General features: G+C 49.2%; 1 protein-coding gene across 1 annotated transcript in view; it reads left to right on the plus strand.

The window, feature by feature from the left end:
- Positions 1 to 18,715, plus strand: part of ALDH1A3 (aldehyde dehydrogenase 1 family member A3) — a 39,123-nt gene that overhangs the window by 13,635 nt on the left and 6,773 nt on the right. Inside the window, exons 6-12 of the mRNA XM_042941182.1 lie at positions 1,553 to 1,681; positions 3,244 to 3,357; positions 5,531 to 5,633; positions 8,285 to 8,469; positions 14,083 to 14,247; positions 15,445 to 15,602; positions 16,903 to 16,977. Of these exons, the coding sequence (XP_042797116.1) occupies positions 1,553 to 1,681; positions 3,244 to 3,357; positions 5,531 to 5,633; positions 8,285 to 8,469; positions 14,083 to 14,247; positions 15,445 to 15,602; positions 16,903 to 16,977 (929 nt within the window). The remainder of the gene's footprint in view (positions 1 to 1,552; positions 1,682 to 3,243; positions 3,358 to 5,530; positions 5,634 to 8,284; positions 8,470 to 14,082; positions 14,248 to 15,444; positions 15,603 to 16,902; positions 16,978 to 18,715) is intronic.

The raw sequence follows: 18,715 nt of genomic DNA on the forward strand, positions 1-18,715 counted from the left end.
CACTCAGTAAACGGTTGAGAGTCCACTGTGTGCCAGGCATGGCACCAGGGTACCAGGTACTGAAGACCTGAAGGAAAAGGGTCCAGCCCTTGTCCCTGAGAAACTTGCAGGTCACTTAAAAGGCTGAGGGGGGTATCCCCGCCAAGAAAATGATAAGACAGGAAATATTTGAGGACCTAGCAGAAGCATGGATTTGAAAGCTCCTAAGGACGTAGAGTTGGTGGAGTTCAGTGGCTGATCAGAGGTTGGGGGTGAGTCCTGGCTGGAATTGGGTGGATCGTGTTGCTGGTTGACTTGAAGAAGACGGGGGGAGAAGTAGGTTTGGGTGGAATGAAGTGAAAGATGAAGGTAAGTCTGGGCAGGTGAGGCAGAGGGGCCAGTGGGTCCCATCAGGCATTTGCATATTTGGGTCTAGAGCTCAAGAGAGAGGGGAGGGCTGGAGCTACCCACAGGCGATGGTCAGAACAAAGGTGTTCCCACCCATCAAGTTGGGAGGGGGGTCATCCAATGAGGGGTTGTAGAGTGACAGGAGAGGACCTGGGGCCAAATCCCAAAGACTATCAGGGGGTCCCGCTGAGAAGTCTGAGCAGCAAGGGTCAAGGGCATCCCAGGAATGGAATACATTCCCAGACATTGATCATTCCTGTGATCAATGGGGTCACCTCCTTCCTTGAAATTAAACAAGACAGAAACACAGCTGTTAGATTTGCTCACCAACAGTGTTGTTGGGAAATTTGGGTGCAGCGGGAAGCCCCACTGCCGGGGCTTACAGGAGGGGACCTGGGCACGTGGGCACAGCTCTGCCAAGAAGCTTCAAGGAGAGGGAAGGGAGCTGCTGGAAGCAGTACAGGCCAAGGGAAGGTGTGGCTTTGCTTGTCAGATGGGAAGGAGGATGGTATTTGCATGCTAAGGAGTGGAGATCCAGTAAAGAGGGGACCCCAATCATTAGGGGGGAACCCAAAACAATACCTGCCATCATTTAGCCAAGCATATCGACCCTTGGGAACTGAGATCTTATGTTTGTTGTCTATGGTAGGAATTCCAGACAGAGCTGGGGAAGAAATATATACATATAGCAGAAATATAAACATACAGCAGAATCCTCTTTGCAAAGACTACCTATTAACATCTCCCAGAATGCAGTTTAGGAAGCACTGGCCAGGAATGAGTTTCTTTTTCATTTTAATGTTTATTCATTTATCTTTGAGAGAGAGAGAGAGAGAGAGAGTATGAACTGGGGAGGGGCAGAGAAAGAAGGAGAAAGGGAATCCCAAGCAGGTTCTGCACTGTCATCACAGAGCCCAATGTGGGGCTCATCTCAAGAACTGTGAGATCTTGACCTGAGCCGAACTCAAGAGGCAGGCGCTTTACCGACTGAGCCACCCAGGTGCCCCAGGAATGAAGTTCTGATCATTGCCGTCCCGTGTTACCTCTTATGCCCCAAATCTAGACCAAGTGAAGCAAACCTTCAGGGAGGTATCGCGGGGCCTCCAGGACAGGGGAGTAGGGTGGATCTAGGCCCTCCCATGAGTTCCTCTGTGTTCTGTTGTAGTGGAACTTTCCTCTGCTGATGCTGGTGTGGAAGCTGGCCCCGGCTCTCTGCTGTGGGAACACCGTAGTTGTGAAGCCAGCGGAGCAGACCCCCCTCACGGCCCTTTATCTGGGCTCTCTGATCAAGGAGGTAAGGCATCCAAAAGAGAAAGACAATAGTGTGCGTTGTTGATAACATTTCCACTCCCAGGCACCAGGCCACCGGCACCAGATAATGCTGCCCCATCGAGCTGGGCTGCGGGTGACAGTGCCAGCCTGCTCACAGCTGAGTGGGAGGAAAGGGCTTCTGTGTCTCACTTGGCAACTGTACGTTCTTTCTCCTGCTTGCGGTCACTGAGCTAGAAGAAACTCCATTCCTCCCACTGATCCTAATGAGAATACTTAACTCTTATTATGGGTTCAAACCTATGGTTGAGGAGCAAATGTTGTGTCTAGAGAATTTGTAGGAGGGGCACTTGAGAGGGAGCCAAATATTTGGGGGTTCTTCGGTCCTTGCATTTGTGGCGTGTGAAATGGTCTGGTTTTCTCCCGGAGGGACGGTCTTGCGGGCTCCCACGGAAGTGGCTGCCTGAGCCGGGCCCACTCAGCAGTGCTCTTGCTCTCCGACGACCGTCCTCTCCCCCGGGACAGCCACCGTTCCGGGAAATAAGCCGCCCAAAGAAACACCTCCTTCCAGACACACCTGGCAACATGCTTCAGTCCTTCTGTGCCCAGCTTGTATGCTGCAAAGAGGTTAAAAAAGAAACAGGAAGGGAAGAGGGATGGGAGAAAAGATCCATTCATGTCACTTCTCAGCTGGGCGAATACGACCAGGAAGCGTGACATTTACCGCTTAGAAGTAAGGCTGCAGCAGCGGCCAGGAACTGACCAGTTTCCCACTTTCCTTTGACTGGTGATGTTGGACATGATTACATAATATTCATGAGACTGACAGAACTGGTAAAACACAGCCCCTAGGACAACTAAGACTCAAGCACCATGTCCTAAATTCTTCCCTTTTAAAATAATGTGTTTTAAGAGCATTAAATATTAAATTAATTAAGCATTTGTTAAATAGCATCCTCCCCCCCACCCCCCACCGACCTCATTCACTTGCGGTATTCTTGGTTAATAAAGAGGCCTCAGATGTGCAAAGCAGGAGGCATGAATGTGGAAGAGATGGCAGTCCCCACCTTGAGGACCTGTCAGTTCGGGGTGTGGCCTGAGAGCTTTGAGGGAGTGATTACACTGTTGCCATTTGGAACATTGATGAGGTGGGTTTAAAAAATGAAAAGCTGAAGGTCATAGAGGATATTTTGCAGGTGCCTCTGAGCCTTGGGGCTTGTGAGCAAGGTATCTCTCTTCTCCCAACACACACATAGACAGTTACACACAGACACACTCATGCACACGCACGTGCACACGCACAGAATGGTGCTCGGCTGTGGAGGCTCACCGCCGTTTTGGTCAGAGGCCCTTTTGGGTTATTAAGTGCTGCCTGGAAGGAAGGGTGTGCACCTCACCCTGGCCCAGCCCACACACTGGCTGCATGGGGCTGGGCCCTGGGGTGGACGTATGACCCAGGCCCTGGCTTCCCAGTGAGGGTGCCGCTGGGCTCGTGGACATCCTACAGCGGTTGGCCTGTTGGCCCAAGCATGGTCTGTGGTAGACGCTGGTCCGTTGTCCTCCTCTGCCACCTCAATTTCCATCCAGGTCGGATTCCCTCCAGGAGTGGTCAACATCGTGCCAGGATTTGGGCCCACGGTGGGAGCAGCCATGTCTTCTCACCCTCAGATCAGCAAGCTAGCCTTCACGGGGTCTACAGAGGTAACCTTCCTCACTGGCTGTGGGCAAAAGTCACTGTATGATCTGAGACCTGGGAACTTTTCCTTTGAGGAGCCGAACTATGGTTTATTATCCTTCTAAATATGTCCGTGTTATTTAATACAGAACAATCAGTAAAAATAATAACGTAATAATAAGTAAATAAATAAAGTCACTGGTCCAGTTTCCAAACTAAATAAATGTCTAATAGAACTCAGAAGCCTTAGAAGAAAAGATTGGTAGATAAGATAAAATAAAAATGTAAAACATCCAGAGGACAAACAACATCACAAATGAAGGGAAAGGATAAATAGCAAGCTGGGAGAAAACCAGTTATAATTCATGCAGCTCTCCGAGGCTTAAAATCCATAATATCCCTAAAAATCAAGGGGGGGGCGGTGCAGAAAGCACACTGAATGATAAGACAATGGGTAATTCAGAAAAGAGAAACACCGAATGTCCAATAAGCTTGACCTAAGTTCCTGGTTTTGTCTGACATGCAAAATCCAATGAAATTCAGATTCTTTTTTTGTCCATCAGATTGGTAAAAATTGGAATCCAGTGTCTTTGACGTTACCAGGAAATGGGCACTCACCCACCCCAGTACCAGGATGCAGGGCAATGTTGCAGCACTGACCACAAATTTGAAAGTGTCAAACTTGTGCTCCAGAAATGCCATTTCAAAGCAACTAGTTACAGAAATATTCCCCGTATACTGTCAGGTATACGGTATCCATTCTGTACGCCATGTTGCAGACCCTACAATAAGGAAAACTGTCCCCCTTCTGTGATTTCCCACAAAAATGTGGGAAAGTATCTTCAGGACGATCCCACTGGTAAAAGCATGGGTGTGGAGAAATAGAAATCGTTCATAAGGGTACCCAAGAAATTCTCAATTGTGGCCACCTCTGGGCAGGTCCTGGGCCACAGGGTGAGGGGAGATGAGAACTTCCCCCCTTTTTAACTGACACACATATGCGTGTCAAATTATTTTTTAATATTTTGTCCTTGAGAACACTGAACACAGAATAAACAGAATAAACACTGTCCGTGCAGCGAGTGTCTCCTTCTTCCCCCTAAGATTCGTCCAGCTCAGAGCCTGAGAGGGCAGTACCATAACCACCCTCCTCTGCCGGCTGGGGTGAACCTGCTAGAGAAGCCTAGTCAGAACCGAATTGGGGCCCTGCATGGCGTCATAACAGCCGGGGGGCACTCAGTATGTTTTCCTACCCTAAGTGCCCCTGTGAGAGCACCCCTCAACCCCACAAGGAATCGCCAGCCCGTGGCAGACTGGTCTTGCTGTGGTTGCTCTCGGGGGACAATCACTGTCACTCTGGAACTATTCCAAGCATCATTCCAGTCCAGCAACCGTGAGCTGGACAATTTTTAAAACACACTCACACTCAAGTTTTGGGGAAACGGCCTCAGCCCTAGAAGAGCCCAGCCCTGCCTCTTGCTAGCTTAGCTGCCTGGTTCCAAGCCTCTGTGTGCACATTGGTCTCTGAGAGTCTTCCCAGCTCTGAGTGTGCGGCACCAGCTGTGTGACGGGCCCAGCCTGGCTTCTAGCAGTACGTGGCTTGATAAGAGAGACCTGTCAGGGACATGAAGGAGGTTGGTAGGTGGTCCCTCTGTTACTGCACAGCGCGCCCATTCTCTCCCTCCCCCCTGGGGAAGCCTCAGTCTTCAGTCTGTTTTCAGAGAATTGGCCCTTTCTCATCCTGAAGGTCAGCTTCCCTATTACCCCAACATTTGGAGGTTCCCTAAGATTATACCACAGAGCCACACGGAACCACCTCGCCTACTGGTGGGGGCTGGTCCCCTCAGGCCCCTTGCCAGACTAGCAGGACCAGCCTGCTGCCAGGATGGACAGGCACCAGGACAAGCGGGTAGCTGGCTGTGCCCCTCGCCAGCTGTGTGGCTGTGGGTGAACCGCTGGGCCTTCCAAAGGCTCCCACTCCACCCCTGTAAGTGGAACAGTTTGGACCAAGGATTCCAGTGATGTCAAGATCTGATGCATGAGATGCAGGGAGTGGGAACAACTATCATGGCCCGGGGCACCTGGGCAGAGAGGCAGGGGAGCCCTGGGCATGCTGTGCTCACTGCCTCCTAGGCTGGAATGTTCAGGCCATGCCTGGCCCCATCTGAGGTTTCATCTGGTCTGTTTTTTATCCTGAAGGTTGGAAAGTTGGTTAAAGAAGCCGCCTCCCGGAGCAATCTGAAGAGGGTGACACTGGAGCTTGGGGGCAAAAACCCCTGTATCGTGTGTGCTGATGCCGACCGTGAGTCTCTCCCCTTGTGGGCATTGCTGGGGCTTTACGGGATCCATAAACCTCTCCCTGTTTCCTTGCCCAAATTCAGGACCAATTGAGACAGACAGACAGACACACACACACACACACACACACACACACACACACACACACAGGCTGTTTTTCCACCTTGGGTTGTCCTGCCATAAGTAGGCAGATGGAGATCAAAACACCAGTTTTATTGCTGATAGAAAGCTGCATTGGAGGAAAATATGTCCCATGTGGTGGCGGAGAGGCTGCCTGTTTCTGCCTTTGAAGATTAAGTTTACGTCGCCTGTCCCTGCAGAGCTGGGGCCATGGGGAGCAAGTCCAGATTCTTCTCCAGAGTCCTGTGTGCAGGGAGGGGGCCAAGACAAGGAGGAGCAGGGCAGATGCTCCCCACTCACAGGCATTAATCACTCTACCCTCGCAGTCAGTATTTCCTACAGTGCTTCGAGGCTCTCCGAAGACTTGAGATGTTTCTTCCTCCTTTGTCTCAGGCCTGACAGATGAGAGGACAGTGGCAGCTGACCCTTAGAATTACCTCCCTGGTCTGAGTGCTGTCTCTCTCCCTCCACCTCGAGAAAGCAACCCTGCCCAGCTGCTTGAGGGCAGTTTGTGTCTTGCTAGAGCTTCATGGATGCACAGTATGAAAATAGATGCTATTCTTGGCTGCTGTGTCCAGAAGGAGGAAGAAAGGGCCACATCGGGCATTCATTCACCTGCCGATAGGGTCAGCCGCCAAAAGGTGTCACTTCCCAAGTACCCTGAAGCGCCCTAAAGAGTAGCCTCTCCCACCTGCCCACTGGTGCCAGAAATTCCTCTCATGGGAAACAAAGCCTTCCATTCCACGCTCAGATAAGGTTGGAACTACAAATATCCCTGAGAAAAATGACCCTAGCCCAATATCTTGCTAAGGTGTAAATGACTAATATGACTTCCTCTCCTTGAAGCTGGCTTTCAATGGGAGAGTGGCTTGAGGGAGGAAACAAGCTTCAAGGAAGTAGAGGGAAGCTGGGCATGAAGACAGGACTCGTTTTTCACCTGGATTGGTAGCCCTTGTGGGAGCATCATTAGTGTTGCTGATGGTTTCTGGAGCCACATGAAACAGTTCTGGGTATTGCCACATTTGGGCTCCCCAACTCCAATCCTGAAGAGCCAGGACCCCTGTTTTGCATTCTTGTGCCACCATATCTGGGTGCCCCATCTGCACCTCAGCTCATCTTCTTACCCCCTCAGTGAAACAAACAAACAAACAACAACAACAACAAAAAACTGCAGCTAAAACACAAAACCCTTCCATGTTTGAGGCTTGGTTTTACAAGGGTCATAAACACCCTATGTAGCCATTTCCTGCTTCTCATCCAGGCAGCACCAGTCCACAAAAGTAAATTCAGACATCGCTGGCATCCAGACATAGTGTCAATGGTGACATGCCCCCATTCCCCACCACTTGCAGCCATTACCCCTGGCTCCTGTCAGGATGCGGGAGGGGCAGTTGGCACAGAGGGTCAGGGAAAGCCAGAACCTTACGGTGCTGTCTGCTGATCCAGAGACTTCTACAGACTGTCCTGCTGGAGAGCAATGGCTCGGTTCTCAAAGTGGAGGCCAGCAGTCCTCAGAGCTGCCCCAGAGCAGTGCTGGGTGTCTGTGGATCACCTGCTCATGGCAAAGCTGCATGTCTTAAGCAGCAGTGTGTGCATTGGAGGGGTGGGGGATGTGGAAAAACCAGCTAACAGTGGAGCACACACAAGAGGCCATCCTGTGAGCCCTAAAGGGAAACCCACTGAGCACTTCTTTTTCATGAAGCACATCCCCAAAGGTTTTACTTACTAAGCACCCTTCTAGTTTTAACTCGGTGCCTGCTCTCCAGTTCAGATTCAGCCCCCATGAGGCAGGATCCCTGCTTTCTTTTTTAACCCATATAAGTTCTACATGGAGTTCATGCTGCTTAGTAAGGCTTCATAAGCAAAAGAAGCTTGCTTAATAGGACTTGATAAGTGAAGGAAGCACAAGGTGGAAAATGTGGGCTGTCACCAATTGGGGGCGCCTCGGTGGCTCAGTCTGTTAAGCAGCAACTTTGGCTCAGGTCAGGATCTCAGGATTCCTGGGTTCCAGCCCCACCACCGCTCTGTGCTGACAGCTCAGAGCCTGGAGCCTGCTTCGGATTCTGTGTCTCTCTCTCTGTCCTCCCCTCCCCTGCTTGTGCTCTCTCTCTTGCTCTCAAAAATGAATAAACATTAAAAAAAAATTTTTTTAAGCTCTCACCAATTGGCCTACATCCAGACTTACCAAAGGTTAATCTATAGAACTGGGGTCCTCCTGAGAGGGGGAGGGGAGGGATCCACGAGCAGGTGAACGGAGGGGGGTGGAGGGGAGGATTACTACAACTCTCCGAGTTCATTAGCATAGTAAAGAAGTCCAGCAGTCCCAGGACTCACTTAACCCCCCACTCCCAGTGCATCAGAAAATCCCTTTTCCCATCCTCTCTGTTGGGAAATGCCGAGAATAAAATTAATTTCTGAAATGCAGCCATTCCGGGGCCTGTTTTCTTGCGCCGGCAATTAGAGTTGCAGCTGTCACCAGTCCGGCCCTAACGACTTAATCGCTTCCTCTTGCCCCCGCCGCTCCCCTCCCTCCAGTGGACTTGGCGGTGGAGTGCGCCCATCAGGGAGTGTTCTTCAACCAAGGTCAGTGCTGCACGGCCGCCTCGAGGGTGTTCGTGGAGGAGCAGGTGTACGCCGAGTTCGTCAGGCGGAGCGTGGAATACGCCAAGAAACGTCCCGTCGGAGACCCCTTCGACGTCAGAACGGAACAGGGGCCCCAGGTAACCTACCGATGTGTGGGAACCCTGCGTTGCGCGTCTGGAGGCTGGACCAGGCAGCCCCTTTGACCACAGCCCCTTACAGCTCTGGCGCTTTTTGATTCCACGGTCCCTCCCGAAGCAGAAGGGAGGCTGCTTGCCTCCTGAGGCTTTTGTTGAGGCGCCATGGAGGGACAGTGCAGTCCCACCAGGTCTCTGTGGGCTTCTAAAGTGGGAGTGGACACACACCCCTGTTTGTTGCTCTTTGCAGCAAATAATGCCAAGCTCAGGGCCTTGGCAGGAGGGAGGCGCTCCCAGATCAGAAGGCCTTATGCTTGCACCCTCCAGCCAAGAGGACCATCCAATTTTTGAGCCACCAGGATCCCCAGAGGAGAGACCCAGGCAGAGGCTGTCTGACTTGGCTGGTTTCCCTACAAAAGAGGGGTTGTAACCCTGGGCGAAAGGCAGCAAAGTGCAAGCAGAGGCAAAGTACCCAGAGCAGTCTCAGCCTCCGGGCCCTGGAGCTCACATGTGCTATAGGACAAGGTGACCGTTAGAAACCAAAGAGTCCCAGTGGAGAGGGCTCTGGGAACCAGGATGCCTCTCTGGGCGGGCGGAACATGTCACTGGAGGCCTGGTTTTCGAAACTAACGGCAGGATGAAAATGATCATAACCACGAGGTTTAATAACCTCTTTAAAAGGGCACATCCTGTATCACTTTCTTGCTAATTATGCAGTGCTCGCAGATGGATAAATATTTAAAAGAGGGCAGCCTGACCATCCCATGCATTACTGAAATAGAGCTCAACAGCAACCCACTTTTCTCGTAGCCAAAGTCCTGCCCCAGCCACGAAGTTTCAAATCACGTGTCAAGACTCACCTACTTAGGTCTATATCCTGGGAACTTGCTGCTTACCCACTGCAGTGGCACCATGTGTTTACATGGGAAGCCATGGATCTGAGTGCAAGTTTGGCTCTATGACTTTGAGAAAGTCCCAAGCTCCTTCCAAACCTCAGTTTCCTCATCTGGAAAATGGGAGTAATGGATGAATATTATGAGTATTTCAAGGCACCTAATAAGTCTTTATTTTTTAAGGAGGGGAGCTGAGCATTAAATGACAGCCTCCCTGATCTAGGTAGCAATGAATGTCTGTGCATGACTTCAGGTCACGTTGGTCAGGTCTTGCTTGACCATCCCGTGGGGATGATCTGGCTGGGGAAGGGGGAGGACCACGTGGAAAAGGTGCATTTCTGGCCACAGTGCCCATCCTTGCCTTTTCCCAGCCCACATGCTCTGTGGCTCCAATGCCATGTGACCCTGGTGGAGAGAAGCATCTCAGCTTGTGGCCAAAACTCCCCACCCTGCCAGACCTCAGCTCCAAACCCAGCGGCCAGTGACACAAAGTTGTCCAGTGGCCTTGGTTGGATTTCAGGTCTGAATGCAAACATGGCCACAAGTCATTATCAAACCCACCGTCATTGTAAAGCTAATCCAGACTCCGTGGGAAATATGTGAGCTGATCCCATAGTAAGGAAACCCTTTCACCCCATCATTATTCATAAGTCTCTTTCCAAGGCTCCAGGCTTGACTTTTGAAGCCAGATACAGAAACCTCTTCCAAGAGAGCAGATCCAAGCAGAATGGGTGTTGATTTCGTCGGTGCTTTTGATGCTGCTGCTAAAAGTCCTTTTGAAAGCTCACTTAAGCCGCCTAACCTCAGCATATTATTTTAGGACACTGTTGGATTTTTTTCTCCCAAAGTGCTTTTTCATCTATGGTAATAAGATTTTTACTCAGAGAGGATTTACAGCTGTCCAAATAGTCAGTCCTGTCTGTCTCATGCCTGTAAAACAGCTAGCTGACCTAGATCGGTGTCCACTGCAGGCAGTTGCTTTGCCGAATGCTCCAAAATCTCTTAGGTTTATTTGGCAACGAGGCACATAAACAGTGCACAGGCCACCTGGTGGGGGCAGGATCCGGTGCCCTCTCCAGCGGAGCCCAGTGCAGCTTTCCACCTGTCCTTCGGGGTCCGTCTGACTCCGTCTCTGGTGTTGTGCCCCACCGGGCCATTCACTTCTGGCAGGTCTTCTTCCAGCACTGGAAGTCACCAGCTGCCATTTCTTGGAGGACTATTAGATTTAGACAATGTGTTCACATGGACTCATCAGGAAAAGTTGAGTCTGGATATGCAGGCTTTCCACGGGGACCCCAGCACTGCCTATAGGACAGACAGGTGAGAAGTCTGGTCTTACAGGCAGAGAATGGTCACAGCCACTCAGGACCCATAGTTTGATAAAGCCCTACAAGCCCTCTTGGCCTCTGGGGAGGAAGAAAGAGCAGTCCTGGAACTTTTAACCCAAGACCAGGTTCATCCAGAGACAAGTTGAGAGAACCTTGAAATATTCCTGGATCCATTACAGTTGTTTAAATTCATTCTCTAGGCGGGAATGCAGACATAGGAGTTAAAACCTAGGGCACATCTAAATGTCAATAGAGAAAAGTCTTTCTTCCATCCTTCTTCCTCTTGCACGGACCTGGTTCTTAACCTTCCCTCCGTGGGTACCCCACAGTCTTAGTTTCTCACATAGCCCTCCAGAATTTCTTTATGTATATATAAGCAAACAGGAATATGTGTTCTGATTTCCCGTTTTCACCCACAAGATAACTATGACATCTATACTGCTTGCACCTTGGTTTTTGTGTTCTCATAAGAAATTTGAAGACCTTTCCATACCAGGCCATGAGAACCTGCCTCATTCTTTTTCACAGGTAGATAGAATCCTGCTTTATGAATTCACCAGGATTCAAATCACATGTTCTTTTTTTTTTAATATTGTATTTATTTTTGAGATGGAGACAGAACATGAATGTGGGAATGGCAGAGAGACACACACACACGCACACAGAATCTGAAGCAGGCTCCAGGCTCTGAGCTGTCAGCACAGAGCCTGATGTAGGGCTCGACTCGAACTCATGAACCGAGAGAACATGACCTGAGCCGAAGTCAGATGCTTCACAGACTGAGCCACCCAGGCGCCCTTACCATGTTCTTTTTCTAATTAGAGTTTATTTTTGAGAGAGAGGGGGACAGAGCATGTGCATGCATGCGTGTGCTAGTGGGGGAGGGGCAGAGAGTGAGGGAGAAAGAATCTGAAGCAGAATCCTGATCTGCGCTGTCAGTGCAAATCCTGACGCAGGGCTCGATCCCACAAACTGTGAGATCATGACCTGAGCCCAAACAAGAGTCAGACGCTTAACCAACTGAGCCATCAGGGCACCCCTCAAACGACATGTTCTGATGAACATGTCAGTATGTGCAGTTACACACGATGTTGTATGTCATTTTGTAAACATACAAGGACATCAGTGGGACAGAGTCCCCAAGTGGGATTACCGAGTGGGAGCACATTTGTAATTTCTGCAAGCATTGACAAATTACCTTCGAAGAGGATGGACCAACTTATGTTATACCAACCTTGTGTGAGCTTGTCTGTTTCTCCAGCCTTACTAATAGGATATGGATTTTGCCCATCCGAGAGTTAAGAACCGTATCTCACTTAGTTTTAATACGCATATATCTCTTATAAGGAGTAAGGCAGAACATCTTATCATGTTTAAAAGCTATTTGCAGTCCCTTTTCCATAAACTCTGCAGGTGCTTTGCATATTTTTTCCTTATATTTCTGGTCATTTTTCTCATCATTTCCAAGGACTCATTATTTTACTTATTTATTTTTAAATATTTATTTATTTTTAGATAGAGAGCAGGGGAGGGACAGAGAGACAGAGGGAGACAGAGAACCACAAGCAGACTCTGCACTGCCAGCTCAGAGCCATAAGCGAGACTAGATCTCACAAGCCCTGAGATCATGACGTGAGCCGAAATCAAGAGTCGGATGCTTAACAGACTGAGCCCCCCAGATACCCCTCTAAGAACTCTTTAATTTTTTTTAAATGTTTATTTATTTTTGAGACAGAGAGAGACAGAGAGCATGAATGGGGGAGGGGCAGAGAGAGAGGGAGACACAGAATCTGAAGCAGGCTCCAGGCTCCGAGCTGTCAGCGCAGAGCCCGATGCAGGGCTTGGACTCACAGACCGTGACATCATGACCTGAGCCGAAGTTGGAAGCTCAACCGACTGAGCCACCCAGCCACCAGGAACTCTTTAAATGCTAGAGAAATTAGCTTTAGTTCTATGAAATGACTTGTCAGTTTTTTTTTCCAGTTTGTTTTTTGCCCTTTGATTTTGCTTATGATGTTTTTGCATTTTTTTATATAATATACTCAAATTTATCATCTTTTCTTTTTGGCTTTTGGGTTTCACATCATAGAAAGACCATCAACACCCAATATTTACAGAAGCATTCTCCCACATGAGAGAATTTGAGAACTTCCCTGCGTTCATTTTTCATGGTTTAATTTTTGATCTGTTTGGAATTTATCCCGGTACAAGGATCCAAAACTTGGAATTTTAACACTGGATCCGCACTTCAGGAGATGACTGGTCTAGGGACGTGCATGATTTGTGCCCACTGGTTCTGAAAAAGCCAGCCTGCTCCTCAGGAACAGTCATCCAAATACACCATTGGGTTTGCTTATTTCTCTTTTTTAGTTTAAAATTATTTTAAGAAAACCAGTTTTTCTGTCTAAAAATCTCAGTTACCGCAAACCAATCACAGTCAAAACTCTGTCTCTCTCAGCCAAAGAGGAAGGGACTTAGCAGCTGGGTCATGGTCATGAACAGGGCATCCATGGATTAGGGAAGAAGGCCTACTGGGGATGAGGATAGCACTTCTTCCCTTGAGCACAGTCTCGCAAATAGGGTGCCCTTTGACAGCTATTTGGGTGCCATGTCCAAGAGCAGAGCGTTAGGCTAGTGATACAGGGTGCACGCTAGCCCAGGAGATTCCTAGGCAAGGTGGCAGAAGGTGGAGCCTTTCTGATGACCTGGCTCCTTACAAACAAGCAGCCCATCCATCTCACCTTCAGGCTTACTCTGCTGTATTTCTGGGGGTTCTGGGTACAGTGGTTAGCTCTCCTTCCTACTTCTCCACATTATGGATGGAAAATTCCAGTAACTGTTACGCTGATCCATGGTGCCCTGTGCGAAGGGCACACGGGTGCCAGATAACATACATGGCACTCAACTAGATTTGACATTCAAATAAGCAATAAATGACGTTTACCAAACATTGGTTTGGTATATACTTATGCTGAAAACGTCATTTATTGCTTTTCAAAAATTCGAATTTAATTGGGCATCCTGTAGTTTTATTTGCCAAATCTGGCAGCCTTCCCAGGATGCGAAGAGTTGGGAGAGCAAAGAACGTGACCACTTCAGATCTTGTTTCATTCATGGATTTGCTTAACAGCATGGAAGAGGTCAGTCATATGAATAAACCCTACACCTAGGGAGGATGAGAAGAGCCTATCTTCCCCTCTCTCCCCTGCTCCAAAGAGCCTAGATATGTGCATCAGAGGAGTATTTGTATACAAGGCACATCTGCTCCATGACTTATGACTTGGCAAGAACATTTAGGGGTAGGACAGCTGATCCTGTGAAAGGCCATTGGACTCATAAGATGGCAGCCACTGCCCAGAAGGAATCCAGGCTGTACTTCTCATTGTGTTTTGCAGATTGACCAAAAGCAGTTTGACAAAATCCTCGATCTGATCGAGAGTGGGAAGAAGGAGGGAGCCAAACTGGAATGTGGGGGTTCGGCTATGGAAGACAGGGGGCTCTTCATTAAACCCACGGTCTTCTCAGAAGTTACTGACACCATGAGGATTGCCAAAGAGGAGGTACTGGGTGCTGCAGGAAAAGCTTCATTCCATGGGGACTCTTATGGGACTCGAAGGGGGAGAGGGCTGGGCCTTTCAAACAGAAGTCTTCTCTAGGGCTTGGGCATCCCAGAAGTCTTTGTGCAGGGAACGTTTTCTTTTCTCCTGTGGCCTTCTTCCTCTCCTTTGGGGTCCTGAGAGAAGCCATCTTGCCTACCTGCCTTTGGGAACCCCAAGCACTATATAGCAGGTGCAGAGTTTGTTCTAAACCCCCCATTTTCACACATCTCTGGGGATCAACCGTCCCTCTTCTGTCTTCTGACACATCCTTGGGTTAGCACATGCTGGAAGGCTCTTGCTGCCTATAGGTTCACAGTCCAAAGCTGCCTTCATTCCCCCTAGACTGAACTGAAATGACAAGTGTGTTGATGCAAAGAACACCTCATGGCTGGAATTCTCTATGAAGTTTTCCACCATAAGCATCTTTGCAAATGGTCACCTCCATATGACTTCCTTATGACCTCCATAAAAGTGTGATTCTAACTTTGTCTTTCAATCTTACCATTAATCTAGATGGAAACTGGTTCCCACCTAGGGTCCTGGGTGGTTCGATCCTGGGATGTGGTCTTTTGGGACGTGTGAGAAAGTGAATCACTGCCTTCCTGTGGGGGTATTTTACAGACTTTCTCCTAGAGATTTTTATGGGATTTTTATTTTTATTTTGCATAACAAGGAACATTGTCTCATCCCCTCCCCTGGGAGTTATTAGGGAAACATTTTATGGCATCTTCATTGATGGAAAATGTACCACCAAGAGGTCGGGGCACACAGTTCTATGTGTGTTCCGTGCCTTGCAAACACCCTTGGCAATAACTTTCTCCAAGAAAAACTTGGAAAGTTTTGTCTTCTGTGTATGTCAGTATGCAGGGTCTATGCCAAAGCTCAAGGGCTGGGGCTTCTCAGAAGCCCTGATGACAATAAGAGATCATAAGCCTGAAATATATTTTCAGTTGATATTTTAATTTTTCATTGTAATCCTTCCCTTCAGATGTCAACCATTACGTAAATAAAAAGATCTCTGGACATTCTTTTTCCTCTGGTCGTCATTTCTGCTGCATGTAAGCACATGGAGAAGGCATAAAACAAAGGCAGTGTTTGCTCAGAGTGTGTGCTTCGTTCGAACATGACTCTCATGGCCATTCTTGCAATTAATCCTAGATTTTTGGACCGGTGCAGCCAATACTGAAGTTCAAAAATATCGAAGAAGTGATAAAAAGGGCAAATAGCCTTGAATATGGACTCACAGCAGCCGTGTTCACAAAAAACCTCGACAAGGCCCTGAAGCTGGCTTCTGCGTTGGAGTCTGGAACAGTCTGGTGAGTAGAGGGTGTGCGTGTTTCGGCTCTCCTGAGTTGCTGACTTGCTAACTTCATTACTCTTCTGTCGACAGAGAGATGCTAGTTGTGTGTTATGTGTGAAGCACCGCCTTAGTGCTTTGCTCAATACTCATGACTGCCTCTGAGACAGGGACCGTCATCGTCTCCATGTTACAGATGAGAAAATCAAGACACAGAGAGACTGGGTGATTTGCCTAGGGTCACACGGCTAGTACGTGGCACAGCAGAGCCCACAGCCCGCTGGGCAACTCTGGTGTCCGTGTAGCTCTGATGTCTATGTTCTTGACCACCGTGTCGTGCTGTCCCTTGGACTTCACTCCCTCTCGCTTTAATTTTGTATTCTGGTTCTAAAAGCAGCGCATGGTCCTGTTCAAAGTGTGGGTGAAAGTCCCTGCTTTACCAGCAATCCTGCAGATGACATTATCCTCATTTTATTTTTTAATGTTTTTTAATGTTTATTTTTGAGAGACAGAGAGAGACAGAGTGTGAGTGGGGAGGGGCAGAGAGAGAGGGAGACACAGAAGCAGAAGCAGGCTCCAGGCTCCGAGCTGTCAGCACAGAGCCTGGTGTGGGGCTCGAGCCCACGAACTGTGAGATCATGACCTGAGCCAAAGTCGGACGCTTAACCAACTGAGCCACCCAGGCGCCCCATCCTCATTGTAAAGATGATAATGCTGATAAACATGAAAGGGGGCTCAGAGAGGCTGGGTAACAAGACCAGAATCCTATGACCAAGCAGGAGAACTTTGAGGTCAGGGCTGGGTCATTTCAAAGCTGAATCTTACTCCCTTATGCCATAATTTCACTCTCCTTTCTTCTCCCCCTTGACATTCCCTTCCTATCCCAGTGAAGAGCTTTATTCTTGAGAATATTTGAATTTTAGGGGCGCCTGGGTGGCTCAGTCGGTTGGGTGTCCGACTTTGGCTCAGGTCATGATCTCATGGCTCGTGGGTTTAAGTCCCGCGTCAGGCTCTGTGCTGACAGCTCAGAGCCTGGAACCTGCTTCCGATTCCATGTCTCCCTCTCTCTCTGCCCTTCCCTCGCTCATGCTCTCTCTCTCTCTCAAAAATGAGTAAACATTAAAAAAAATGTTCGAATTTTAGCTTCTGGTGGGAAGAATGAGAAGACAGAAGTTGAACACACCTGTTCCCATTATTAAAACTTAGACAAAAGTCACTCTTGAGGCAACAGTCTGCTTCAAGTGCCTGACAGCCGAGATGCACGCACCCCAGGTGGGTCTTCTCCAGGTAATCATGAACGTCTTCTGTTCTTCCTCCAGGATCAATTGCTATAATGCCATCTACGCACAGGCTCCATTTGGTGGCTTTAAAATGTCAGGAAATGGCAGAGAACTGTAAGTATTTCTGTTACTGCACGCCCACCAGCAGGTGGATAAAAAATATACTACATTCACGGGTGGTGGGGACATGTACTCCAGTCCGGTGACCTTGCCCCGTGCTCCTGGGTGGCAGGCTGGGTCAGCTGTGTCAGGAAGGCTGGTGGCCCTTTCCCTCTGGGGCTGCGATGGATCCCTTCCATCCACCATCTCCTTCCCACCTTCCCACTCCTGCCCTTCCCTGCCCTCATTCTCATGCTTCCCTCCTTCTGGCCCCAGGACCAACCTCTAGCCTCAGCTCCTGTGTCCTCCCCAGCATCCACCACAGGTGGAGATGTTCCATAGAAACTTGGCATAGGCTCCTTGAGTGAGGACAGGGGCAGAACTGGAAAAGTGCACTCTTTGCCAGACTCCCACAAACTCCAGCCCTCAGCAGGGGAGATGGGCTGTCTCCCAGGTCGGGCTCTGGTGCTGTCCACCCCACCAGCAGAGGCTCTGGGGACAGACTCTGGGCTACTCTGGCTCCTTCTGGGTGCTGCTTTGGGAGACATACTGCCCCGTCCTCTGTGGTTCCATCAAACCCACTCATATTCCTGCAGAGCTCCTTTCCATCTTGCCCGCTGGGAAGATGAACTCCATGCGTAGACTAACGGACAGGCCTTCTTGTGTCTGGCCTGAGATAAAAGGTCCAGACACAGGGCTGGACAGAGCGTTCCGGGAGTGGACGCACTGCAGTTTCCAGCTGGACGATGCCTTCTCTCCCACATCCTTCGTGGTGGTGCTTGGGGTTTTATTAGTCTTTGTGGACAAACAGCTTGTAGGATCACTCTTCCCAGGGGGACCATCTGTGACAACATGCAGGGCTGCTCCTGGAACATCTCAAAGGGCTCCAAGCTCTTCCTCTTAGTTAAACAGTTTGTATTATTTATATACAAATGCATTACCTCGTCCTCATTTGGGCATCTTCCAGTGGGAGCACTCAAATGCTTCTCCTCAGCTTGGGCCCTATTGGGGCTTTTGGGCAACTCCCCTTCCAGATTCTTAATAAAGATGTTATTATGAAACAGTGGGGCTGGCTTTCCTTCCTGAACAAATGCTTTTGACCAGTCTCCACAGCATTGGGGTCCCTTCCCCTGTGTTGGTCTTTCTCTCTAATCCATTTCTGAGTCATGGCAAATATGCCAGAACCATCTGAACGTCTGAGTAGAGTGTATCCATTGGTGTCGTCCTAATTCCTATGGCTGGTTTTCCCTTCAGGGAACTTCAGTAAATTCTTGGCGGTGAAAACCCTTTGCAGAAATCATGTTTCATCCCCTGAGTGGCTTGTTTGTGTTGTGTTCTGTGAGTCTCTGCTTCATTTTCTTTTCACACCCTCCTGCCCAAGAGAGACATGAGGCCTGGGCCGGGGTCACCTGGGTCCCGGTCAGGGCCCCCCAACAGCCATAGTATGGGTGACAACTGGCATTTGCTGAGAACAGAGTCGGCCAGGCTCTGTAAGAGCACTTTCGCGTGTGTTCATTGATTCCACACTCACACCATCTATGAGATGGTGTCTCATTGTGCTCTGGTGGCTATAACAACACCACAGACAGGCGGGCTTGAACAACAGGCATTGATCTCTCAAGTTCTGGAGGCTGGAAGTCTGCGATCAAGGTGCCAGAAGATTTGGGGTCTGGCGAGGGTTACCTTCCTAGTCCATAGATGGCTGTCTTCTCACTGTGTCCTCACATGGTGGAGGGGTAGGGGAGCTGTCTGG

The sequence above is a fragment of the Panthera leo genome, chromosome B3 (assembly GCF_018350215.1).
Source record: "Panthera leo isolate Ple1 chromosome B3, P.leo_Ple1_pat1.1, whole genome shotgun sequence".
NCBI classification, from domain to species: domain Eukaryota; kingdom Metazoa; phylum Chordata; class Mammalia; order Carnivora; family Felidae; genus Panthera; species Panthera leo.